At 35.4% G+C, this 24,657-nt stretch overlaps 1 protein-coding gene across 2 annotated transcripts in view; it reads left to right on the top strand.

Annotated features, from left to right (window-relative positions):
• The window catches only part of LOC149569014 (uncharacterized), a 299,791-nt gene that overhangs the window by 188,736 nt on the left and 86,398 nt on the right, over nucleotides 1–24,657 (top strand). For both annotated transcript variants that reach the window (XM_089821826.1, XM_089821825.1), the window contains one exon: nucleotides 19,384–19,435. In XM_089821826.1, the coding sequence (XP_089677952.1) occupies nucleotides 19,384–19,435 (52 nt within the window). The remainder of the gene's footprint in view (nucleotides 1–19,383; nucleotides 19,436–24,657) is intronic.

Raw genomic sequence — 24,657 nt, forward strand, 5'->3', positions numbered from 1 at the left:
ATCTCCCAAAATCATACACCAATTGCAAGATTATATGAATAAATGCGCCAAGATGTGGATCAAAAATTCTAAATTCTGTTTCATAGATTGTTCAGTAGAAGAGTCATACTCAGTCAATTTCCTGCTACAAATACCTTAATACTTTTCCCATCCTTAAAAATAGACCTGAAACATCTAGATATACAATCAGCTCCTATAGACTCCAAATGCCAGTGTCAACACATATGTACACATCTGATACTGCACCATTTTAGAACACACAGACACATCATTGAACTCAACTTTCAAACCATGGTTGACATAAATGACAACAAGTTTGACATCAATTGATATTTGTTATTCTTGGTTTTCTCCAGATCGTCCAATAGTTGTTACTGGAGGAGTTGCACAAGTTAGACCTCTCACCTTCAACCATCATCTGATGAGCAATGTAGATAGCAGTGGCTGTGGCAGAACCTTCACAGATTTGATAGTAGATTTTGTATGCCGAATCCTTGGTCCCATTCTTGACAGCTGGATCAACAATATCTTCTACAGATATGGGCATTGGTTAGTTGTGTGACCATTTCATTCTTAATCACCTTCAATACCAAAAGAGTGCCGAATCATTAGTGATTTTGTGCAGTTGATATAGATACATGATGTCTCTGTGAATCTCACTCAGAATGATCTGTATCCATGCATTTTTATAACCACATTCTTGAAACTCCTTCCACATATTGAGACCCATCTGTGAAATATGCTTGTATTATGGTTTTATGTCGTTTCATCACCTTCTACCACCAATTCCTTTCATAGATCATTGAATTTGATGTGCTGATCTCTGTCAAGGGCACATGAATGTAAGCGCTGACTTTTTTGGTGCTCATAATATCCAGTGGAACATACAAAAATGCTCCCTATTAGTCTTCGTAGCCACGAGAGGATAGGGCTTGTACTTAGGTTTTTGGCTTCAAGTGGGATCAAATATAGTTGGTATGGCCATATTGATCAACAAACAAAATTGATAGCAGAAGATTGATGAATACCTCATGATCACAATTGTCGGTTGGGTTAGTGGAATGCACTGCACAAGATATCAGCTTTCGGACACTAGACTTCTCAAATTTACAATATCACGAGTGATCAAAATGAATTCAAAACCTTAATTTATTCCATTCCACTGAATTCTTAGGGGTTTGCATTGAATGCTCATAATCTGGTGTAGTTGCATCTTAAAACGTTGCAGCTCAATTTTGGCACTGAACACAAAAAGCTTTGCAAATCTTTGCAGATAATTGGAATGCGTTGGAAATGCCTTCATAATGTCTCCCATGATGAAAACTATCTGGCATCCAAACCATCATGTTCTCAAGGCCTGTAATCAAAGCTCACCTTCAGACAATGCTTGCTGTCTAGTTTCTGGGGAATATCTGCACCATCAAGGGGTACCAACATCCTTTCACTTGTTGTTCACCTTCTCATTAGACTTCTTTATCCATATCTTTTGCATCTTCTCTCTTTGCTCATTCATATCAATCTTCTTTACTGGAACACGGGTCTTCTCTTTCATTCCACTGCAAAACTTAGTAGTCATGTCCCAATTTTTTTGCATATGTAACATGTAGGACCTTGTCGTGGACCACTTATATACTTTCTGACATTAGATCTGCACTCAATAGCCTTGTACCCATATTTTTTGCAAGCATAACAATATCCATTGAAGGATTGAATATTTCTTCCATTATTTAAATCCACAAATCCATTTGTCATCATTTTACTTTTGCATTCATTTACCTTATGTCCAAACTTATTGCACACATAATATTAACCATTAGATGGTTGAGATTTGGGTTGACTTCTTCATTTGCTAGCTTTATGTCCAAACTTGTTACATGAAAGCCATTTACCATTGAAAGATGAAGAGTACCTGGTTTGAGCATGAGTAAGCTTGCTGAGGTTCTTGTTCGAGACCAGTGTGAAAGTTTGATCTTTAGTATCCTTCTTGTATTCATCCTTGACCTTTTCCTTTCCCTTGCCAAAGCTCCTCGAAGTCTTAAGAACTTTCTCCCTTGTCAAAATGAAGTCCACTTTTGTCCTTAGAAGGTTTTTGAAACCAAACATTTCGTCAAGCAGATCACTACTGCCTTTAAACTTCAGCTTCTTGTCAATTTGTTCTTATACTTAGTTTAGCTCTTTTCTCAACATCACAATTTCTTCCTCAAGCTTAGTGCAGTCTCCGAACCTACTTCGTTCTTTTGCTTCTTTCAATTTTTTCCTTAGCATGGAAACTTCCTCAAGCTTGGTACATTCTGTGGATGTGATTTGTAGGTTTGTTTCAAGATTATTAGTAGTTTTATTTTCTTCAGCTTCTTGTCAATTTGTTCTTTTACTTGTTTTAGCTCTTTTCTCAACATCACAATTTCTTCCTCAAGCGTAGTGCAATCTCCGAACCTACTTTATTCTTTTGCTTCTTTCAGTTTTTTCCTTAACATGGAAACTTCCTCGAGCTTGGTACATTCTATGGATGTGATTTGTAGGTTTGTTTCAAGATTATTAGTAGTTATATTTTCTTCTTCAATTTGCTCCTTCAGAAGGATAATGCATTCTTCTACTGTCTTCCATTTTTCCTGATCCTAATACATATCAGCAAGAGCAATTATCATTTCAAATTCTAGATTCACTATTGCATCAGTGTCACATTCTTGTTATTCCATAGCATCCAAATCTTTATCAGATTCAAACGTATTGTTCAAATCCTATATCTACCTCAGCTATTAGGCCATTTTTTCAGGAACCTTGCTCTAATGCCAATTGTTGAACACTTCTAGATGCTGCGGGGGGTGAACCATCACGTATTAAAACTTAACTGTTTGTCAACCTCCACTCCAATTAACACATGCAGAAGTAAATAACTGAAACAAAAAGAACAACACACAAAGAGATCAAGATTTTTACATGGAAAACCCAATCCAGAAAAATCCATGGTAAGAATCACACTCGCTATATGAAAACTGATTATAATGTTTTAGCTTAGTTACCAGATTCACGAATCGGACCCCGGAACCGGATTCGGGTCCAATCCGGGTCCGGATCTGCAAGTGGATCCGTGAGGATCCGGGCAGGGTTCGTGATTCTGCCTGTGGATCTGCGGCCCAAGGATCCTGCCCGGATCCTGAGGATCCAAGCACAAATCCGTAGCAATACAAGGCACAAAAACATAAAATCATGAATGTGAACATTATGATTTTCTTTATAATCATGAAAATAGATCAATTATCAAGTATACTAGATTCATACTATGAAATGATTTCTCTTAGTTTTTTTTTTGTGTATATATATATATATATGATTTTGCCTGTGGATCCGTCAGGATCCGTGGCCCAAGGATCCTGCCCGGATCCTCAAGGATCCAAGCACAAATCCTGAGGATCCAAGCACGAATCCGTAGCAATACAAGACACAAAAACATAAAATCATGAATGTGAACGTTATGATTTTCTTTATAATCATGAAAATAGAACAATTATCAAGTAAACTAGATTCATACTATGAAATGATTTCTCTTAGTTTTTAGTGTGTGTGTATACACACACGAATCCTCCATGGATCATTATTGGAAAATAAAAAATCCCGAATCCACAGATCTGATTTGTGTACCCGAATCAGATTTGTTTCACGAATCGGCAACTAAGTGTTTTAGGCCAGAGGCCAAGGAATCTCATTGTTGCTGATTTGGGTTTGCAGACTAAGGGGCTGTAATATCCCTGCATAGACATTTTATCTTATTCAACTGGTTTAATGTGTGGTGTTTAAATAAATAAATCAATTATTATCTTAATAAACTATGTTAATCTTTAGTAGTGAAATAAATAAATAATCTTAATCTATAAAATAGTTATGAGAATGCTGGTGTTGAGAAAATAAACAATAATAGTAATATATCCATAATATTATTATTAATAATGGCAAGAGCCTACAACACAATGGTCATTTGTGGGCCTCTTATTTGGGAGGTCTTGGGTTTGACTCTACTCGATTTAATAAATAATACTAATAATTAATCACAACACATAATAATAAGAATGAATCTTGGCTTCGGCCTCTTACTGATAAAAAATAAATAAAATATTATTATTAATAATGAATAAAATAATATAATAAGAATTTCCAGTGATACCTTGTGCTAGACATTGTGGAATAACAACTAGGAAATTATTATTATTGATGGTTGATTATGTGTAGTGATACATCAACAATGGGTGACAAAAATATTGACTTAAGAATATCTGATTTTTATTTGAGGCAAGATGAGATAAAATCATTGGCAGTAAGGAATCGACATTATCAATCTTGTATCATCGGTACATACGAAAGATTGAACAAGAATTGCTAAATGAACAATGATTAGAGGAGACAAGCAAAAGGATGTTAATCAGCACAGTTGCAGCAATTAAAAATAGCTAATGACAATTATTTATGAAAAGTTGCATTCCTTATAAACAAACCAATCTGTTAAGGGAGGTGTCAAGGAAGAGATGAGGAAACAGATGCGAGAAGCAAGTGTGCGAATTGTGTTTTTTTTTTTTTGGGGGGGGGGGGTGGGCATGGGGATGTGTTTGGATATATATATATATATATATATATATATATATATATATATATATATATATATAGACACATACACACATATAAGCAAAGAAATGCATATAAATTATATATATAATAGTGTTCATATCAGTTATAATCTAAATTACTGATTCAGGTGCGGATGCGGATGCAAGAAGTGGGTGCGCGGATTTTTTGGGGGGATTGGGATACGTTTGGATATAGATAGATAGATAGATAGACACACACATATATAAGCAAAGAAATGCATTTTCATTTTCCTTGAATATTGAATAAATGGATTGTTCAAGGATCACAAATTCATAGATCTTGCCACAATCTTGAGTCAAAAACCACAATCTCGTGAATTGGAAACAAATTAGATAGGATCACATCTTTAGTCTTATCTATTATTTCCTTAATATTTGTAATGGAATACACAAGGTATGGAAAATTAAACATAGTAGAAATTGATCTCTGGATTTAATTGTGCTGCCACACAAACTCTTAGACACATTTTTTGTGTGTAACACAAGAAAATGCTCCACAAATGCCCTCCATATACAGAGTAACCAATAATAGTCAACCTTTAGATTTAGAAATTCTAGGTTCTTTCTTCTGTGCAAACCTAAAGTGGATAAATCTTAAGTTTTAATCAAATAATAGACGTATGTGGCTGTGGAAGCCACCTGAAAGCACCCAGATGCAAGTGGAAGCCGGTTAGAGACATCTGAGTGGCTTCCACAAGCATATGCTTGGGAGGTGCTTTCGGGTGGCTTCCTTAGGCATCCGCCTCCATAAGCATCTGCTTCTATCTCTAGGCTTGGGATGTCCGCTTTGGCTTCTAAGGTTCTAATGGTAAGATCATTAATGTGTAAGCATACATATTAATTTTATATATAATTATTGATAATAATAAAATCAGAAATATATGTATATATGTAATATATAAATAGATTGTTCCATGATCACTCAATGAAGAATAGTCACAGATAAATTAAAAAATAAATATATATACACTCAAGTCTTGTTGCTATTTTAATCTAAGAAGGGGGGGTAGAGATGTGTCATCTGTCCCAAGATAGGGTAGGGATCAGCAAACTTGAGTGCCTTGTATATATATATACTCAAGTCATGTTGATATTTTAATTTGAGAAGGGGGTAGAGATGTGTCATCTATCCCAAGATAGGGTAGGGATCAACAAACTTGAGTGCCTTGCAAGCATAGTCCTAAGACAGGCTAAGGGCTTGGATCTATAAACTTTGAAGGATCCCATTGCAGTTGGTTTCTAGGCACCTTGGATATCACCTATTCCTTCTGGTTACTCGAGGACGTGTCCACAGTGTATTTTCAGCCATCCTCATCCCGGAAACGTCTCAAAGACTTGGGGACACCTAGGAGACTTTGACATTAATTTCTAGATCAAATTAGACTTTGACTCTCAATGTAACACAAATTTGGCATATGAATTCTGTTAATTCTTATATTTTAAGGTTCTATTATGTATAAGTACATGTGCTATCCATGTTTTCATATAAATATTTTAAATTTCTCTATTGTTGTATAGCTGTCTCCATTTGCCATCTCCCCTTGTCCCCAATATTAGCAAAAAAAATTGCCATCCTAGAAACCCATCCTGTTTTCCCCTGTCGTCCCGTTCTTAGAAACTTGGGGAACATAGTCAAATAGTAATAATATTGGACATGGTGTATTAATGTTACATATAGATAATTTAATCTGATTAAATGAATAAACAATTCCTTTTACTTTGAATGTCAACTTATATCATGGTATTATAGGACATACAATGTAAAGTTTGAATTAAATATGTAATAACTAAACCTAAGCCTAACAAGGGACATTACAAATGGTATTAGAGCTTGGATCCCGCTATACGACAGGGTAAAGGGATAAAAGAAGGAATAATTTTATTCAATGAAAAGAAATCTAACAATGTTGTATACTTCGTGTCTTCCTTTATTCAGGCATATAAATTTCATATTTTGAAGTGCATAATCCATTTATGATTCTAGTTTGGTTTGTCTAGTGGAATAGCTAGAGAGGGATAAATCTGAGACATACTATCATGCAAATAAGATTTTGACAAATTCAATTGACATCATTATAAAATGGTCTAAGATCATCTCTTTACAAAATGAGAGAAACTTAATACCAAAAGTTAGTCAAATAATAGGGAGAAACGTGTAATTGCTTAAGGACAAGCAATTTTTGGAGGGTAGGACTTTAATATCCTTCAATAGACATTATTATCTTATTAATATAATATCCCTTTATTGAATAAAATAAAATAACTCAAATACCAATTCGTGCCAGTAGGGCCTGGCTTCCGCATCCAATGTGGGAAGCCTCCGGATGCGCTGTAGGTGCTGCTTGGAAGCCACCCGCAGGCATTCGGATGTGGGTGGAATCTGATACACCCGCAGGCATCCAAATGCGGGTGGCTTCCGGGCAGCACCCGCAAGGAATCCGAGAGCATTCGGACGCATCCGCGGGAGTTAGGCAGGAAAACAATAAAATATAGTATATTTTAACTTAAACTTTCATAACAACATGTGACCAAAAGCATTTTTTAAAGTGTTTTTTCACAATAAAACCCTAAAACGACCCTAGAAGACAACATAAAAGCATTCAAAAGAGTCATTTTAGAATTTTGTTTGCACCTACGGCCACTCCTTCATTGTGAAGCTAAGTTCAGCATTTTCGAAGAGGATCGATCGAAGAGGGAGAGATAGCTTTCTCAAAGAAGTTTAAACCATTCAAGGTAAGTGATCAATTCTTTTCTTGAGTATTTAGATGAAATTTTTTGAGTTTTTGATGATTTTTTTCAAGTTCTTGAAGATTTTTTTAAAGGTTTTTTTTCAAATTTTTTCTTTTGAAAGATATGTAGAAGCAACTTTGGGTATCTATTTTAGTAGTTTTTCTCACTTCTTTCCACTTGTATTCATGATCATTGATGTTCATAGTTGTTAGGAACTAATTAAAATTTATTTATTTTCTTATAAAAGAGGCCCATTGGACACCGCATTTAAAATGAGGGCAAGAGACCGCGCTGAAGAAGCTATTGCACGTTGCCTCTATGCGAATGGGCTTTCTTTCAACTTGGTGAGATCACCATATTGGAAGGAAATGGTGGCAGCAATCAAAGAATCACCAGCTGACTACACAAGCTCGGGCTATGTTAGTGTGGCACGTGGTGCATCTAGCATAAGTGGAACTATGCTTGGTTCAAATGATCTTACAGTAGTTGGAGATGACAATGAGAATGTGGATTTTCTTGCGAATCCCTATGATTCAAAGTCAGACTTTGATTGATTGAATCTTCAGACTTTAATCATTTACCATGTTTTTAAATTTTATTTTGTTGGAATCTTGAACATGACCTATTTGAACTTATTGTTTAAGAGTCAAGACTAAACGCTAATGTTGGACAAGCACATATTGATATTGATATATGAATATCATATGAATTTTGAAATATCTTGAATTTTGTTTAAGGGTTCCAGTTAACTGTTAAGTATCATACATTCATAGTCATATTATGATTTATCAAATGATTTTTTTTTATGTATTTCTTGCATTTCTTTGCATATGTTAATATTATAATATATATATATATATATATACATTTCCTCTCGCATCCGCATCCTTAAAAAAAAAATCCCTGCATCTGGTATCCGCTTCGGAATCCGCATCCGAATCGGTAACTTAGTAAAATAATAATAATTTTCAGGGATATCTTATGCTAGACTTGAGGAATAATAACTAAGAAATAATTATTACCATGAGTATGTGAAGTGATACGTCAACAATGAGTGACAAAATACTATTGGCTTAGGAGTATCTGATTTTTATTTGAGGCAAGATGAGATATAATCCTCTCTAGTAAGGAATCAACATATCAATCTTGTATCATCGGTACATAAGAAAAGCTGAACAAGAATTGCTAAATGAACAGGTTTTAGATATAAGCAAAAGGATGTTAATCAGCACAGTTGGCAGCAGTTATAAATAACTAATGACCATTAATTACAAAAGGGTGTATTCCATATAAGCAAACCAATCTGTTAGGGGAGGTGTCTCTTGGCATCCAAAGGAAGTAGCTATTGGATTTGCAACATATAAGAAGCATAACAATTTAGGTGATGAAGTGGGGTATTAGTATGTATGAGAGATTTGATTTTGTATTGTAAGAAAGATATTAGAGTGGAAATAAAAATTATATAAATTATGTTGAAACTCTTTATATGGAAGACATGAATTAGGAAAGGATATGTAATATTCTTCTCAATGAAGAGTTGAGGAATGAATTGGAACATACTTATTGTTGGCAGCAATCAATAAGTTGCTGTTGATAACATTATACTAGCATGGTCTATGTGTGTGTGTGTGTGTGTATGTATGTATACATACATACATACACACGCGTGCGCACACACACACACATCCGGACTGCCTAAACCAATCCCCTTGGGGGACTCCATCTTAAGATGGTGTACTACACTAAGCATTTTATTGAGCTGCAAGATGGGGTCATTGTGTGCCCCACATACCTTCCCATACTTGGTCTCACGCTCTCTGCATCTCTGTCGGTTCTTTCAGGGTGGGCTTCCACTAGCTTTAGATTCAGTCTAGCCACCATTTGGACATAGACAATAGAATTTGTCAACTTTGTTAGTTGGGCGTTCCTGAGACCAAGACTCACTTCATTGTTCATTGCCCCACATACTTTGAGATCAAAGGGAGATTCTACTGCTTGTTTCATGAGGTAGAGTCCCTCGCAACTTTCTTCACATACATTGACCAAAGATGCCTTTCGCTCCATCTTCAAGAGATGCAGAGACACTAGGACCACATCTTGCAGCGGCTCCTTACTCAGAGATCCCAATCCAACCTACTCATCACCTCCTTCGTTGTGGTTTTCCCCACTCAAGGTATGAAGCGTGAGATGGACCCCCAACATATGCCTCTGAGAGCAGTGAGACATTGTGGATCTTTCATTTATTAGCGACTTTCCTCCTCTAGAGTTGTCAGGAATGCTGAGAGACAACTTGGGATATCCTCTACTGCGACCCATCCGTCGATGCTTGACTTTTTTTGTGCGGATCACACCAGCTAGTGGGCGGGGTTACCATGTTCAACAACCCCCACTGGCTTTGGTCGCTTTGTTTGTTGCTTGGTTTTGTGTTGGCTTTTTGGTTGGTTGTTTGTTTCTTCTGGACATTGCTCGGTGCTCCTTGTTAGAGTAAATGGTTCTTTTCCATTTGACCCTTCTATTAAGTTTACTTATGTGAACTCATAAATTAGGAGGAATTGTTTATTTTGAAATTATTATCAGGAGGATATTGTTGAGTCATCCTTTTGACTCAACTATTTTCCTGATATGGTTTAGTCCAATTTGGACCCTACCCTTCTAGATTGTAGGTGGATGGTAGGTGTTTGATTCCATAAGGACTCTACTTTCTCCAAATTGAGATAATTCTCTCAACCTTGTCCAAACCTTCTACTCGCTCATGCCTATATAAATAGGCTAGCTCCTTGTATTTCATATCTTAGATATATATATCAAATATATCATAGAACACATTAGGAAATATTGGTGTTGTTATGCCTCTGAGCATTTACATCAGAAAAATTTCTGATGTTACTATGACAATTTCTTTTCCTGTTGATTAATCTATTTCTTTCATTAGATTCTAGTTTTTATTTGTTTTCACAAATTCTAACATGGTATCAGAGTAGTTATTGAAAGATTAGATTTTATAAGAGGTCTTGGAAAATCTTGTATGCTCTTCTCTTGCATTTTAATACGAACTAGAGAATCAAAAAGGATTTATGAATGAATGAATGAAAGAGTTTTATAGCATCCATGAGGCTACAAAGCCTTTGCAACCCACAAACAACACACGCCCCTAAAATAGGGAAAATCACTTATTTGTTTTGCATATATGTTGTAATTATTGATTTGGTGATTGTAATACTCTGGGGGATTACTAGAGAATTTCTGACAATTCCATTGTGTTCAGAAGCAATAGGGCGGGGTGTTCATGAGGACTTCGTTCATCCAAAAAGGAGTTAATTTGCATAACTTACAAGCTTGTATTTGTAGCTTAGATTTGAAGAACAACACGCAAAACATAGTGTTTTTAGGCCAAACAAACCCTGCCATTTCTTCCAGAAGGCTCGAGAGATGAATTTTCATATATAATTCGACCTATTTTGGTGTTTGAAGCTCTCTGTCGCAAAAATTTGCTTGCCTATAGCTTTGGCACACAAGCCAAGGCAGTAGGTGTTTGAAAAATTAAAAAAATTAGCCCCATGTTGGAAAGCACAAGCCACATGCAAGTCTTGGTGAAAGGGCCTTCGATTTTAGAGAAGCCGCTCAATTTAGAGCTGAGTAACACGTGAAAAAGACACCCACATGCACACGCGAAAAAGACCACCAACATCATTTATTTCAAAGTTGGGCGCTAGTCATTATAAAGTTCTTAAAAACCACTTGCTCAATGAATGTGGGACTAAACATTTTGCACAATGCCGCCGACCCTATATGTTAGATTTGATGTCCATGTGACTGTTGCAGTGACTTATTTTGCTTTGCCATGACGGTCATTTTCCCATCAAGTCTAATCCACTGTTTTACTGGTTCACCCTTCTTCATTTGCATTTTAAATTTGGTAATCTAACTTTGAATCACCAGAAATTGGTCATCTTGACTCCAAATTTGATGCAGTTTCTTTTTGATTTGGGGTAGAATATTTTAAATTTTGCAATGGTGGAAATAGTTTTGGGTTCTAGATGCAGACATTAATCCAAAATTGTAGGTTTTTATGACTGTACCTGTCTAATCCTAAATTTTGCAACTTTCTGCGCTTCATTTGGGCTCATACGGACGCATTTTGCAATGCCGTTTTTTTGGAAGTGCATGATTTTTTGTGTACTTTTCAGATATAGTATCATTCTCGAGAAATTATAAGTGGACATTGCACTATCAGAATATGGTCTTCTAGGACCTAATTTGGTCCTTGTAATTGATAAGATCCTTGAGTGATCTTGTGTTCCATATGTTTGAGTCTTCTATAGCTTCAAATTTTCAGCTGTAATCATCAAAATAAGAAGCCCACTTTGATCCATTTTTGCAAGTGCAATTGTACATGCACTAAATTATAAAGTGTCAAATCATTGCATCTTGGGGGGTGATTTCTGATCTAGTAAATTTGGGAGGGTGATTTTGGGTTGTTTTAGTTGCATTGGTTCTTTCTTGTAGTACAAATGGGGAAATCACAAATTGAACTCCTAATTCCATATAACTATGAATCATGGAAAAGGCAAGAGCCTACAACACAACGATTACTTGTGAGCCTCTCATGTGGGAGGTCTTGGGTTCAAGTCTACTTGAGCTTAACATGTAATAATAATAATAGTATCAATAATAATAATAATAAAGCTCAACAAATAATTAATCTAGACCTCGACCCATTACCTATCAAAAAAACAATATTATGAATCATGGAAAAAATCAGTTTGGAGTTATCTAAGGGAAAAAGTTTGCACAAGACTATTATTGCACCTACTGATGCTAATGCTCATCAAGCATGAGAGATCAATCGTGAGAAAGCTCTTGGCTACATTTGTTCATTAGTCTGTTTTGATTTACAATTTTATTTGGGATCATTTAAGACACCTAAAGAGGCTTGCGATGCTCTTGAAACTTTGTTTGGTAAAACTGACAAGATTAAGGGTCATCAAATCGATAATGATTTGATGAATCTTGATCCAAAAAGCTTCAAGAACATCCAAGACCACATCTCCAAGATTAAACACTTTAAAACATAGCTAAAGGACTGCAAGATAATTAAGGAAGACATATAGTTGATTCTCAACGTGTTATCCAAGCTTGGTCCCAAGTATTATGTATTTGTTTCTACCTTTCATACCAATTGGGTTTCTATTGGAACTGCATATGTTGATCCTACTTTTGATGCATTTTCAAATCTTCTAATCCAAGAGGAAGTAAAGCTAATTTAAATGGGTATCATCAAGACATCCAAGTCACAAGCATTAATTGCTAGTGAGCTTAAGGTATAGAAAGAAGCAGGGAATCCTAAACAGAAACAAAAGAATAAACATAAAAGTTAGAGAGAAAATTTGAATCTTCTTCCTTGCACAAGGAATCATCTAAAAAGGAATAGCCTACTTGCGTATATTGTAAAACGAATGGTCATGAAGAACATCATTGCTACAAGAAGGACATTGATGAACTCAAGAATATTCTTAAGAAAAATCAAATAAATCTACCTTGAGTATTTCATCTTCATCTCATTCCAATGTTGCTAAGGGAAAACATAACAAGGGAAAAGGTTTTCAAGTCATGATTTAGGGAGATGGCTTCTAGATTCAGTAGCTTCTCATCATATGGCATCTTCAAAGTCTTTGTATTTGTAATTTGAGCCTTGTCATGCACCACCTATTTTGAAGGGCAATGGGAAATGAACAATCGATAAGGTAGAGGGAACCTTCAAAGATGTGTTGTGTGTACCCCACCTAACTCATAATCTCCTTTCCATTTATCAACTCACTAATGGGCCAACAAGGATTGTAGAATTTACTCTTGAATTAGTTCTTATTAGAGACTTAGAGAGCAGAGAGATCATTGCTACAGGAGTGGTTGATCATGGATCTCGAATATAGTACTTTGTAGACTTTGTTCCTGATGATGAAGTGATTCTTTTGTATATTTTGATCATACCTCTAGTGTTGATTCACATCTTAAGGAGGACTTTGGTTACTTGAACTTGGGTATTCTTACATGTGATCAAGTTCTTGAGCCATCCATTCCTTTTCCTTCTACCGATATTACATCTATTATTATTTTTGACAATGCTTGCATTCATATAGCCATGAGTTCAAGTGATTCAATGCAACAATTGGAGGAGATCACTTTATCTTCAGGGGAGACTCTTGAGTCTTCACAACATGTTCCAAATTCATTTTCGGTTGATCCTGACTTGTCTTTTTCAGCAGAGTGCCTAAGTACACATTCTCACATGGATCACTTACCATTGGTTCCTTGTTTGTCACCTCCTTCTATTGGGCTTGATCTTGATTGGTTCGTGACATCTTCTTTCAGCCTTGACATGGGGACACTTGAGCACATTCCAGTGATTCCATACTTTTTGAGGTTGCTTCCTTTAGATTGGGGAGGCTTCATTGATGCACCTTTGGATGTCTTTCTTCCTAAAGGGAGGAATGTTGTTCTTCAATCATGGTGCAATTTCTACATTGAACCTGCAACATCTATCACTGGTCTACATTCTACATTGAAGAAGAGCTATCATGTATCTATTATGTATCTCTTTTTCTTAAAATTATTAATAGTATATGCATGATGTATGTCATAATGAGGGGGTCTTGATTATACCTTCCATTTATGCATCTTGTTTCTTTAGTTCTCTCTTTTTGGGAGAGGGTTTTTCCCATGTGGTTTTCCCTTTTTCTCCTCTTTCTGAGAGATTGCATGTTTTAAGTTTTACATGGGTACCTAACATGGCTTTTTTATTAGGACGCATTAACTATATATTGCGTTATAGTACTCCCTAAGTTGCACTTAACAGAGGAGGATGTTCGAGTAAATGGTTCCTTTCCATCTCACTCTGCTTTGAACTCATAAATTAGGAGGAATTGTTTATTTGGAGGATATTGTTGAGTCATCCTTTTGACTCAACTACTCCCAAGATATGATTCAATCCAATTTGGACACCACTCTTCTAGATTGTAGGTGGATGGTAGTTGTATGAATCCATAAGGACTCTACTTCCTCCAAGTTGAGACACTTGTCTCAACTTTGCCCAAGCCTTGTACTAGCTCATGCCTTTAAAAACAGGCTAGCTCTTTGTATTTCATATCTCAAATATATGTCAAATATATCATACAACACATTAGGAAATATTGGTGCTATTATGCCTCAGAGCATTTACATCACAAATTACTCTCATGTTATTATGACAATTTCATTTCTTGTTGATTAATCTATTTCTTTCATAAGATTCTGGTTTTTATTTGTTTTCACAAATTCTAACACTCCTACTTTGTATTGGTTTGTTGCTTTTTTCTTGGCAATCCCTTAGGTCCTTTGTTGGTCTCTAGTTGGATATTAATAAATTTACATATATATGTGTGTGTGTGTGTGTGTATTATAGTATTTATATAAGTTATAATGGTAAAATCATTAGTGTGTACGTATATATATTAATAACATGAGATATATATGTATGTATACAATATATAAATAGCTTATTCTATAATCACTCTATGAAGTATAGTCACAGTTAAATTAAGAAGAATATATATAATGTCCCTAAAATAAAATTTAATAATAATTCATAATTCATAATATATTATTATTAAAATTATTATAAAATAATATATTATATAAATTATAATATATAATATCACACACTTCCCTTTATGAAAAAGGAAGCCATGTCCAACAATGTTGCTTGTTTGCTTCTCCATTACAATCACCAATTTGGGGTACATGTTGGAGGGGCAGTGTTGTGGCTAAGTTATCGGGTTCAGACCTTGCTGCCTTGATCCGGGTCCGGGTTTGTGCTCGGGTTCACTGCGGGTCTGGGTTGGTACGAACCTAGGTGGACCCACAGTCCAAATGAAGGACCCTACCCGAACCCACAGCGAATCCAGATGGACCCATGGCGAATCCAGGAGGTGGGGAACTTACAATAGATAAAATATGTATTTTGTGCTATGATAAAGGGATGCATACAAATCCAAAAGGATCAGATTGCATAGATCTTGATTCGGATTTTTTTTGAACTTCTTCAAGTGCAATTTTAGCGAAAAATTCCTCAAGCTTTGAGTCGTCAACACAAGTCAAACCTTTCAAATGTTTCCTTCTAGTTGTTTTCTCTTCATTATCTGTAGAACATTGTTTATGAAGAAGTTTATGGTAATCACATAGATGGCAAAGATATGTTAAAACTTAATATACTCATTGGACCATCAAGTAATCCAGGCACCTTCACATCAAACTCTACAATGCACTGAGAATTAGGTTCTAAACCAAATCCTTTATTGATGATATTGGAATAAGTTATGGCTTTTGTATTTTCCTTATCAGTTCTTTGAAGCTCCAACACAAATATCCTAAGTTACTTTGAAATCTCTTATTTTTTTGCATATATAATGCATTTTTTTTTCTTTGTATATATATATATATATACACACACACACACACACACTCATGAACCCACAAACGAACCCAAATGGGAATTTTTTTTAGCCCGAACCCACGAACCCAAACCTTGAACCCGAATCCATCCCCAAACCTGAATCGACAACTTAGTGTTGTGGCAGTTGGACATCTTGGACATTCCATTTATTATGGGCATGGCCCGATAGGATATTACACATAGTTGGGAAGGTGAATGACTCTTTTCTTTGTGGGTCTTGGGAGGAACATTCTCGTGGTAGGTAATGTTTGAGGAAGCTGGTTGGCATAATGTTTAGCTCCCACCTTCATTTGACCTTAGTGGTGCTTGTGATTTGGAGTGAGGTTCACAATTGGATCGAGAACTTTCTTGTATATAATAGCAAATGATTTGAGTGATCATACAGATGGGGCGATTTGGGGTCCAGGTATTAGGATGATTGATGCATTGCTAATATGGGGGATTGAGTAGCACAATAGCTTGGTGGAGAAGCTTCCTTGAGGTTGAGATGGGGTCCAATCATTTTGGTCACAATATGCAGATATAGATTGCTTGGGGGCAATCGATCTTTAGAAAGGGAGGACTATAATGTCCCCTTTTTCTAGCCATTATTACTTGATGCATTGTTAGCCCTTCTCACCTTGGTCGCTTGGGGTAACTGAGACTTTATAGGGATCAACCTGAGTTTTGGCCTAGGCACTTTCAGATTTAGACCAATCTGAGGTGATACAATGGGGGTTTCTAGATACTTACTATTTATAGTAAATCAGCAGGGTTCCTTAATTTTGGCTTTTTAGTGTTGGACTTGGAGGATCTCGCTGAGATCTTTCCGACGAGCTATCATTCATGGTTTTCCGAGTTCGATTGATTTTCTATTTTAATGTTTGAAAATTAAATTGTTTTAGTAAAAGCGACTTCAAAATTAAAAGGCAAATTAATAAGTCACTTTATCTTTATAAAGCCATATTATTCTCTTTAAGTGGGAAAAAAAGTATTTTAAAAAAGAAACAAGACAAAGGGATAGGTAGAGGAAATTGAAAGGTCACTCCATTGGGCATTAAAAGAAGGAAGCTTGAGTCATTTCAGTATGCTTGGGATTGAGTTTGATTTCAGATTTCTTTTGGATAAAATTTGGAAGCTTGCAGCTTTTATTTTCAGAACCTAAGGACAGAATCCTTCAGTCTTCTTGGGTGGATTCGACGCAATCTTGATTTATCTTATTTGGTGAATTCATGATAGAGTTAACATTTGCAGTTAAAGGTTTTTTTCCAGCTGTGTTAATCTTACCGTTGTTACTGTATTTAAGATTGGAATGTGTTATATATTGTATTGCTGAATATTATAATGCAATAACATCTATGAGACTGTTCATTTGAGTATTTGCTGGTTTTATTGCTGGATAATTGTAAAACTATTGCATGTAATTGTTGTTTAAGATTTCTGGGATACATTGAGGAATTTTGGAACAATAGCTGGGTGAACTATTACACTGGCCGAGTTTTGCTGAGTCCGAGTTCTTCAACCTTGATAATCATGATAATCAATTTTTATCAGGACGATTATGTAAATTATCAACACCATCACCATCATTAACATTAGAAGATCTAGAAACATTTGAAGAATGGAAATAGTGCTAATGCCACTTGCACTAAAAGTGTGCTCACTTTTTGAACTCAAGTATCATGTGGGAAAGTGGAAGTATCCAAATTAATTTGCTTTAACAACATATCTCATAGCTTCATGGGGATCTATGGGCAATGTCCCTAGTGGAGTCAAGGTAGGGGTTTGGGAGTAGCACCCTAACAAGGTTGAGGGACACTGCCATTGGAACCATGTCCAAATGAAGACTTTCCAAAGTACTTTCGTAATTTTTAAAAACACAATGTCAAAGGTGGAAAAATGAAAAATAAAGGAGGTTAAAAATTGATGAATTTTCTCTAGTTTCGCCTAGATCCTACTTGGGTTCGTCATAGTCGTAGACGAACCCAACCCCATTCTTCCTAATGTAGATTGTATCCACAGTAAGATCAAGCTAGATCATGCATCCTATTCGAACCAAACCCGAATCCAACTGATTTGCAGGCAGATCCAATAACATAGCTTTTAAGTAGTTTTTATGTCAATTATAGGATCATTCCATTTTGTCAATGGTCAAGCACACATATAAACAATAGTTTTTCCACTATTGCTACCTTTTTGTTAGTAATGTTAGGATAGGATAGAAAGGAAAATTTATTGGAAGAAATTATTTTTATTTGTTTAATTTTAGGTTAACCCTATTATATGTTATCAGGATTTAACTATGTAGTTTTTGAGTCAAACTCATTGATCCATACTTCATGTGTAGGGATTCACACAAATCCATCTCTCATGAGAATAAATGGAACACTTAGGACTCATCAGATCTAGGTGATGCTTACAGAGGTGAAGCACCAAGACTTCCTGAGATGTCACCCATCCCAGTACTACTCCAGCTTGAGCGCTCTTAACTATGGAGTTTCCTCCATGGTTAAACCCACTCTAATTGCAATCCCATTTGCAAAAGCTTCGCCAAATGTTGTGCCTTATGAGCCATTCATTAGAAAGCCCCTTAAGCTCATTAGTTGATAAGTAGAAGATATTTTCCACAGCAAGTCAAATTGTGATATTGCTATTAGGATTTAACTATGTAGTTTTTGAGTCGAACTCATTGACCCATATTTCAGGAGCAGTGTTCAATTATTCCTATGAGAGATGGATTCTTGTGAATCACTACTCATGAAATATGGGTCAATGAGTTTGACTCAAAAACTACGTTGTTAAATCCTGATAGCAATATCACAACTTGACTTGCTGTGGAAAATATCTTCCTACTTACATATTATATGTCTTAACCTATTTTGACTTTATCTATTTATCCCTAAAAGAAACAGTCATTTACATGCATCAACACGATAACATAACCAACATAATGAACAAATTTGAAGATAATAACAAGCCATGCCATGAGAAACTGCAAATTAAATTGTAGTGTCTACAAGGGAAACAAACTACATCATTGTTTTCCATTTTCTTTGCCATCTAACGTATAGCTGTTTAAAATGTTCTTTTACTGGTTTACAGTGCTTACTCATGAATAGAAATTAAACTTAAAGTACATTTAGTACTTACAATACTCACACGGCTAATTTTCTTGTAATTTCAATTGAAAACAACAAATATTTTCTTTGGAATATGGATTGGTAGCACATTTCATATTTCAAGATTATATGATTTATTTTTCATCAATTTGTCATTATCAGATAGCTTTTAAGATTTGGTTAATAATTAAACATGTTTCTTTATTGAAGGTTGAGGATATATTTTCATGCTGTTTCATATATATTGTTCCATTTGACTTTTATGTGCATTGTTCATTAGTTTCATATCCTTTTTTTGTCATCCATCTTAAAGAGATCGAATTCTCTGCTTGTGATTCCTAGCTTTTTATTTGATTGACACTTAGTAAATACGTGTTCTCATTTCTCTTTTACAAATAGGCTACAAAGGTTTTCTTGATTGTACTTACAGGGAATCTTGCCAGAGGGCAAACCACGAGGTATTAGTGGACTTGGCCTACCAGGTGGGGAACAATTTTAACGAGTTTTTCTTTTATTTTCATTTGATCTTCAAGGAATTTTTGAAAAATCTTATAATTGCCTTTTAAATTTAATAAAACCTTAACTGATCTTTAAGATCTCTGTCAGCAATAATAATTAGATAAGTGGTCTGTTGCATTCGTCTTTTGAAATGGAGTAGCATCTATCATTGCAAGATCAGGTAGAGTTTTTGGGTCTGAAGAGACAGAGCAGGCAAAATGTTTTTTAATCATCTGAACTTGGTATCTTTTTATAATACATCTGGTAAATAGTTAAACTACTATCTTCTGTCTGTTGTATAAACAATCCCAGATAGATAGGATTTGTGTTTTTTGAAATTGACTTTGTCTTTTTGAAATCGGCATCTTGATAATGAATTTTTATTCAGCTTTTCCAGTGTGATCCATATCTAAGGAACAGTCCAACTTTCAGTGGCATTGGGACTTTCTTTGTTTGCTTATATACCACAGTCATTTGGTAAGGTTTACCTAAAATGTATCTATCTCCATTCATTGAGCCACATCATTCTTTTTGAATTTTCACTTACACATTCAATCTATTGGTCTAGTTTCTATTGGAGTTATATAACACCCGAATCACCCACTCTGTTTGGAAGAGATGTTGAAGCATCATACGTTGTGCATACTAAATGATCAGCTGAAACTGTCTATTTTCTTGCGGTCTTATGAGAATCAGCTTTATCTGTGAACTTTTCCAATTCTACTGCATGCCCTGTGTTCAGTGTTTCTTCAACTTCTCGAATGGAACAGAAAAATCTTAAGCCTAAAATTTCTAATTTTTACATGTCACAAATATTTGGGAAGAAACCAAGGAAAGTGATAAAGTGGGAACCCCCAACTCAGTTCTACCATAAACTCAATTCTAGAGGGTGCCTCGAGGCAAAATTAATAGCTGGGGTTGGGGATATTCTTGAAAACAACAAAGTTAAACTTTATTATTCATATTCTGCAATGGAGGAAATTGCTCTATTACTGGGCGTAGGCCCGAAAAGCAATATTATCTCCCTCCTGAAGGCAACATTAGCATAGCTGGGTTTGGAGATATTCTCAAAGACAACAAAGTTAACTTTATTGTTCATTTTCTGTCATGGAGGACACTGCTCTATTACTGGCCATAGGCTTGAAGCAATATTGTCTCGCTTACTGGTTATTGAAGGAAACTTGAATGATTATTAGCACTGTTACTAGTTTACTCAGATTAGTCCCTGGATCCAGGCTCAGTTTGTACCCAGTACAGTCAACCATGGGTGGAGACAGGGCTCTTTAGAGTTCACCTGGGTTCATCCAGGTATGCTCTGTGGCATGCCAAGGCAAACTTGCGGCAAAATCAGGTGCCACTTATTTTCCTATAATCTTAATTTTTATTTTCACTTTTTTTTTCATGAAATAGCACCATTTACAGTTACGAAGCCAAGAAAAATGTGGTAGGCACATTATAATTCCTGTACAGACATCCAAGCCTGTTCGCTTGGCTCGTTTGAGATCATCAATTTGCTTATTGGTTTCATGTTTTCAACACTTCATCCTGCCTTGTTATTGCTGTTAACACTAATATTTAGTGTAACTATTTATACTGGTAAATTTTGGGGACGTGATTCAGATTTTAGGGCATTTAATTACAACTTGCTTATAGGATATGATTTTTATTTTAGCAGGGGAGCATCCTTATTAATTTGGGCATGTTTATCTTGTTATGCAAGTCTCAGAGTATCATTAGTGTGTGGTTTTGTTACATTTAGTCCTGGAGTAACACTTGCTTCATTTTTCTGTAGAAAGTAATATTTGCAGTCTTCATGTGAAAAGCAACAACACATGCTTTACATTTTAGCAGCTTTTAAGCATCCACACATTTGTATGCGGGTTACATATATTTACTGGGATTCAATATTACTTATAGAGTATGTGTTACATTTAATTATTTATTTGGTTTTAAGGTGTGAATTTATATTTATTAACATTTCCTAAATTAACATAAATTTAGGCTTTAAATCACATAAATATATGTGGTATGTGGTTATTAACATGCACATATTTATTTACTTTGCTTTTTAGGTTTCAGCTATATTTCGTGGTTTTTGAAGTTTATATCTATCTATTTTTTATTTTTTTATTTTTTAATGTACATAACCTAAAGGAATCCAGCCTAAATTTTCTTTTTCTGTATCGTCAAACTTGAACCTTTGTACCCAAACCCAAACCTGAACCACATAGGTAACTTAGATTATTAGTACATTTAAAAATAGGTATAGAATAATTTAAATTCTTCACAAGGTTAAGTTTCTGTAGCTAACCAGTGTTCATTAATAATATTGTAAGGACACTGCTTGGAAGAAAACATAAAGCTAAGCCATGGAATCTATAAATAAGGTCCTAAGGTTCAAACTTATCAAATTTTAAATCTCTCTTTTAACGATTTAGTAAATGGTGACTAGTGGACTTCAAAGGCAACAATAGAAGGATATGAACAAAATCCAGTCAAGAAATCCTTGGTGATCTTTAGGTAAATGCATTTGGAAATGAAAAACTCTAACACACTTTCCGATCATAGACATTGTTAGAAATTCATTACAGGCATTGGGAAACATACATATACAGATAAAACAGAAGTTGTAATTGCGTCAAATATGGTCTCATGAAACTATCAGAGTTAAATCTCTCTATTTTTGTTTCTCTGTCTTCCTGAGCTTTACTTCTATTTCTAATGGTTACTCTTCTTCTATGTTTCCATATTCTCTCTCTGTTCAATATGGAAACTTTCTCCTTTTAATGTTTCTATTTCTCTCTCTTTGTTCGTCAAAGAAACATTCTTGTGTATACTTGTTTATATAGATCATTTTTTATCTCAGTTTATGGATCATTTATGATCTCTGTTTAATAACACATTCATTATTTTACCGGAGTAGAAATAAATACAAGTTGTTCTTGTTGAAAAATCCTTGTAGATCCCTGTGAAAACAATATTTTGCTAATTTATCTCAAGCATATGCTGAGATTGAAGGTTTAAAGTTTAAAATCAGAACTTGGAGGGGAGCTTTGAAAATATGTATTTGGCTGTGTGGTCCATGGGATCTTTAAGCAATTGTAATATTAGGGGCAATGGCAGAATTATCTGTGCAGAGTCCCTCTCCATCTGTCACCTGGCATAGTGTGGCATACATCAAGTAGATGGAAGTTTCTATCCTGTGGCAGCTCCATGGGGTTTGTGGCAGGGAGAGAAATTGTACAGAAAAGTGATTTCATGGACTGCAGTCTTTGCTTGATTCACTCATTTGGGCTAGTCAATAATGCCACACATATTTGGAATACATTCAACCAGGTCGATATTCACTGTTAAGTTGATCTACTGCATATTGCCAGAGGTTCAATCTTGATGCATTGAGATTGAGAAATATTGTCCATAAGCAAATAACACGTCTGATAAAATTCCTCAGCAAGATATAGAATCATGGTCTGCAAGACATCTTTGGGGTAGAAGGGCGTTTGAGAGTCCAAGCTCTGAAAGAAAGAGCCAAGTACATTTGGCTTATGTGAGTGTTAGTGTTTACTGATCGTTGGAGTTTTATCCAGATTTAACTCTGTCATTGCAAATTCACAAGAATAGGCACAGTTCTCATAGTTGAAGGTTGGCCAAATCCAAATCAATGTGAGAAATTCTTTTATGAATAAAATAACTTTTATGTTAGTTTCATTTTGTTCATGCCAGAGCATTAGGGGTACAAGGTGTGTGGAGGAAGAATCCATATTTCAAGAATCCTTGCCTTGTATGCATGGACAATTTATCTGCTTGTCACTGTGTTGCATGTTGTCATATCTGCAGTCTAGTGAATGTTGATAGGGCTACCCCTGTAGGTCTTGCAAAGCCTGAAGTGTAGGAGAGATATACCTATCTTTTATCAGTTAGCCCACTCTTGCAGTGGTTTTGATCATAGAGACATCTAACCACTTACAAAAAACTGAAATCAGGTTGGAAGAAGCCATATTTCAAGAATCCTTGCCTTGTATGCATGGACAATGTATCTGCTTGTCACTGTGTTGCATGTTTTCATATCTGCAGTCTTGTGAATGTTGATAGGGCTATCCCTGTAGGTCTTGCAAAGCCTGAAGTGTAGGAGAGATCTAACTATCTTCTATCAGTTAGCCCACTCTTGCAGTGGTTTTGATCATAGAGACATCTAACCACTTACAAAAAACTGAAATCAGGTTGGTGAGCCAACAATTTGCAAAGCCTAAAGTGTACAAGAGATCTAACTATCTTTTGGTAGTTAGCCCATTCTTGTAGTGGTTTTGATCATAGAGACATGCAACTACTAATAAAAAACTGAAATCAGGTTGGGGAACCAACAATATGTTTCTTGGTTTTTATGTGTTATTGTGGTTGGATAACTACTGTAATTGTAGTCAACGCACTAATGCTTTTCTTCTTCCTTTTGTTTAACAGCTGATGATCCTACAGAGAGTTTGCATTTTATGTTCATCAGTTGAAAACCTTCTGCTTCCTTGTTCAATATGAGAATCTTTGAGAATCATTGTTTTCTTCTTTCCTGTGATAGTGCCAAGAAGATTTTTCTGTTTTGTATGACTTGATGAATGTTTTCTCTTTCTCATTGCTAACTTAATCAAGCAGTTTGGTTTTGGTGAAAGCTCAATTGTGTTGTGAAACTCACAAATCTAATAAAAAATGGCACCCCTTAGCCTGCGATGAAGCCTTAAAATTCTCTTGTAAGTTTTTATGTGGAGAAGTTAATCATCTGCTATTACAAGGTAATTGGTAAATACTTGCTTATTAATAACAAAGACCGAAAGGTCAATTTATACAAAAGGAAGAGATGATGTTTCCTTAGGAAACGATTGTAAAGAATAGAAACATTCTATTCCAGAGAAAACAAAAAACGAAAGCAAACTAAAGCTAAAGATATTTACAAGATAACCATTAACTAATAATAGACGTCTTATCTATTATTGTAATACCCTCCCTTAATGGTTAATCTATCTAACACACCAAGCTGTCCTCTGAATTTGACAAACTTATTAGGACCAAGAGGCTTGGTGAGAATGTCTGCAGTCTGATCTGAGGTAGGAACATACTGCAGATCTATAGTCCCGTCTTCAACCAGCTGTCGTATGTAATGACAATGAACATCCACATGCTTGGTTCGTTCATGGAAGACTGGATTCCGTGCTAACTT

This window comes from Cupressus sempervirens, chromosome 3 (assembly GCF_028749045.1).
Source record: "Cupressus sempervirens isolate cs-2001-9-10 chromosome 3, ASM2874904v1, whole genome shotgun sequence".
Taxonomy (NCBI): Eukaryota; Viridiplantae; Streptophyta; class Pinopsida; order Cupressales; family Cupressaceae; genus Cupressus; species Cupressus sempervirens.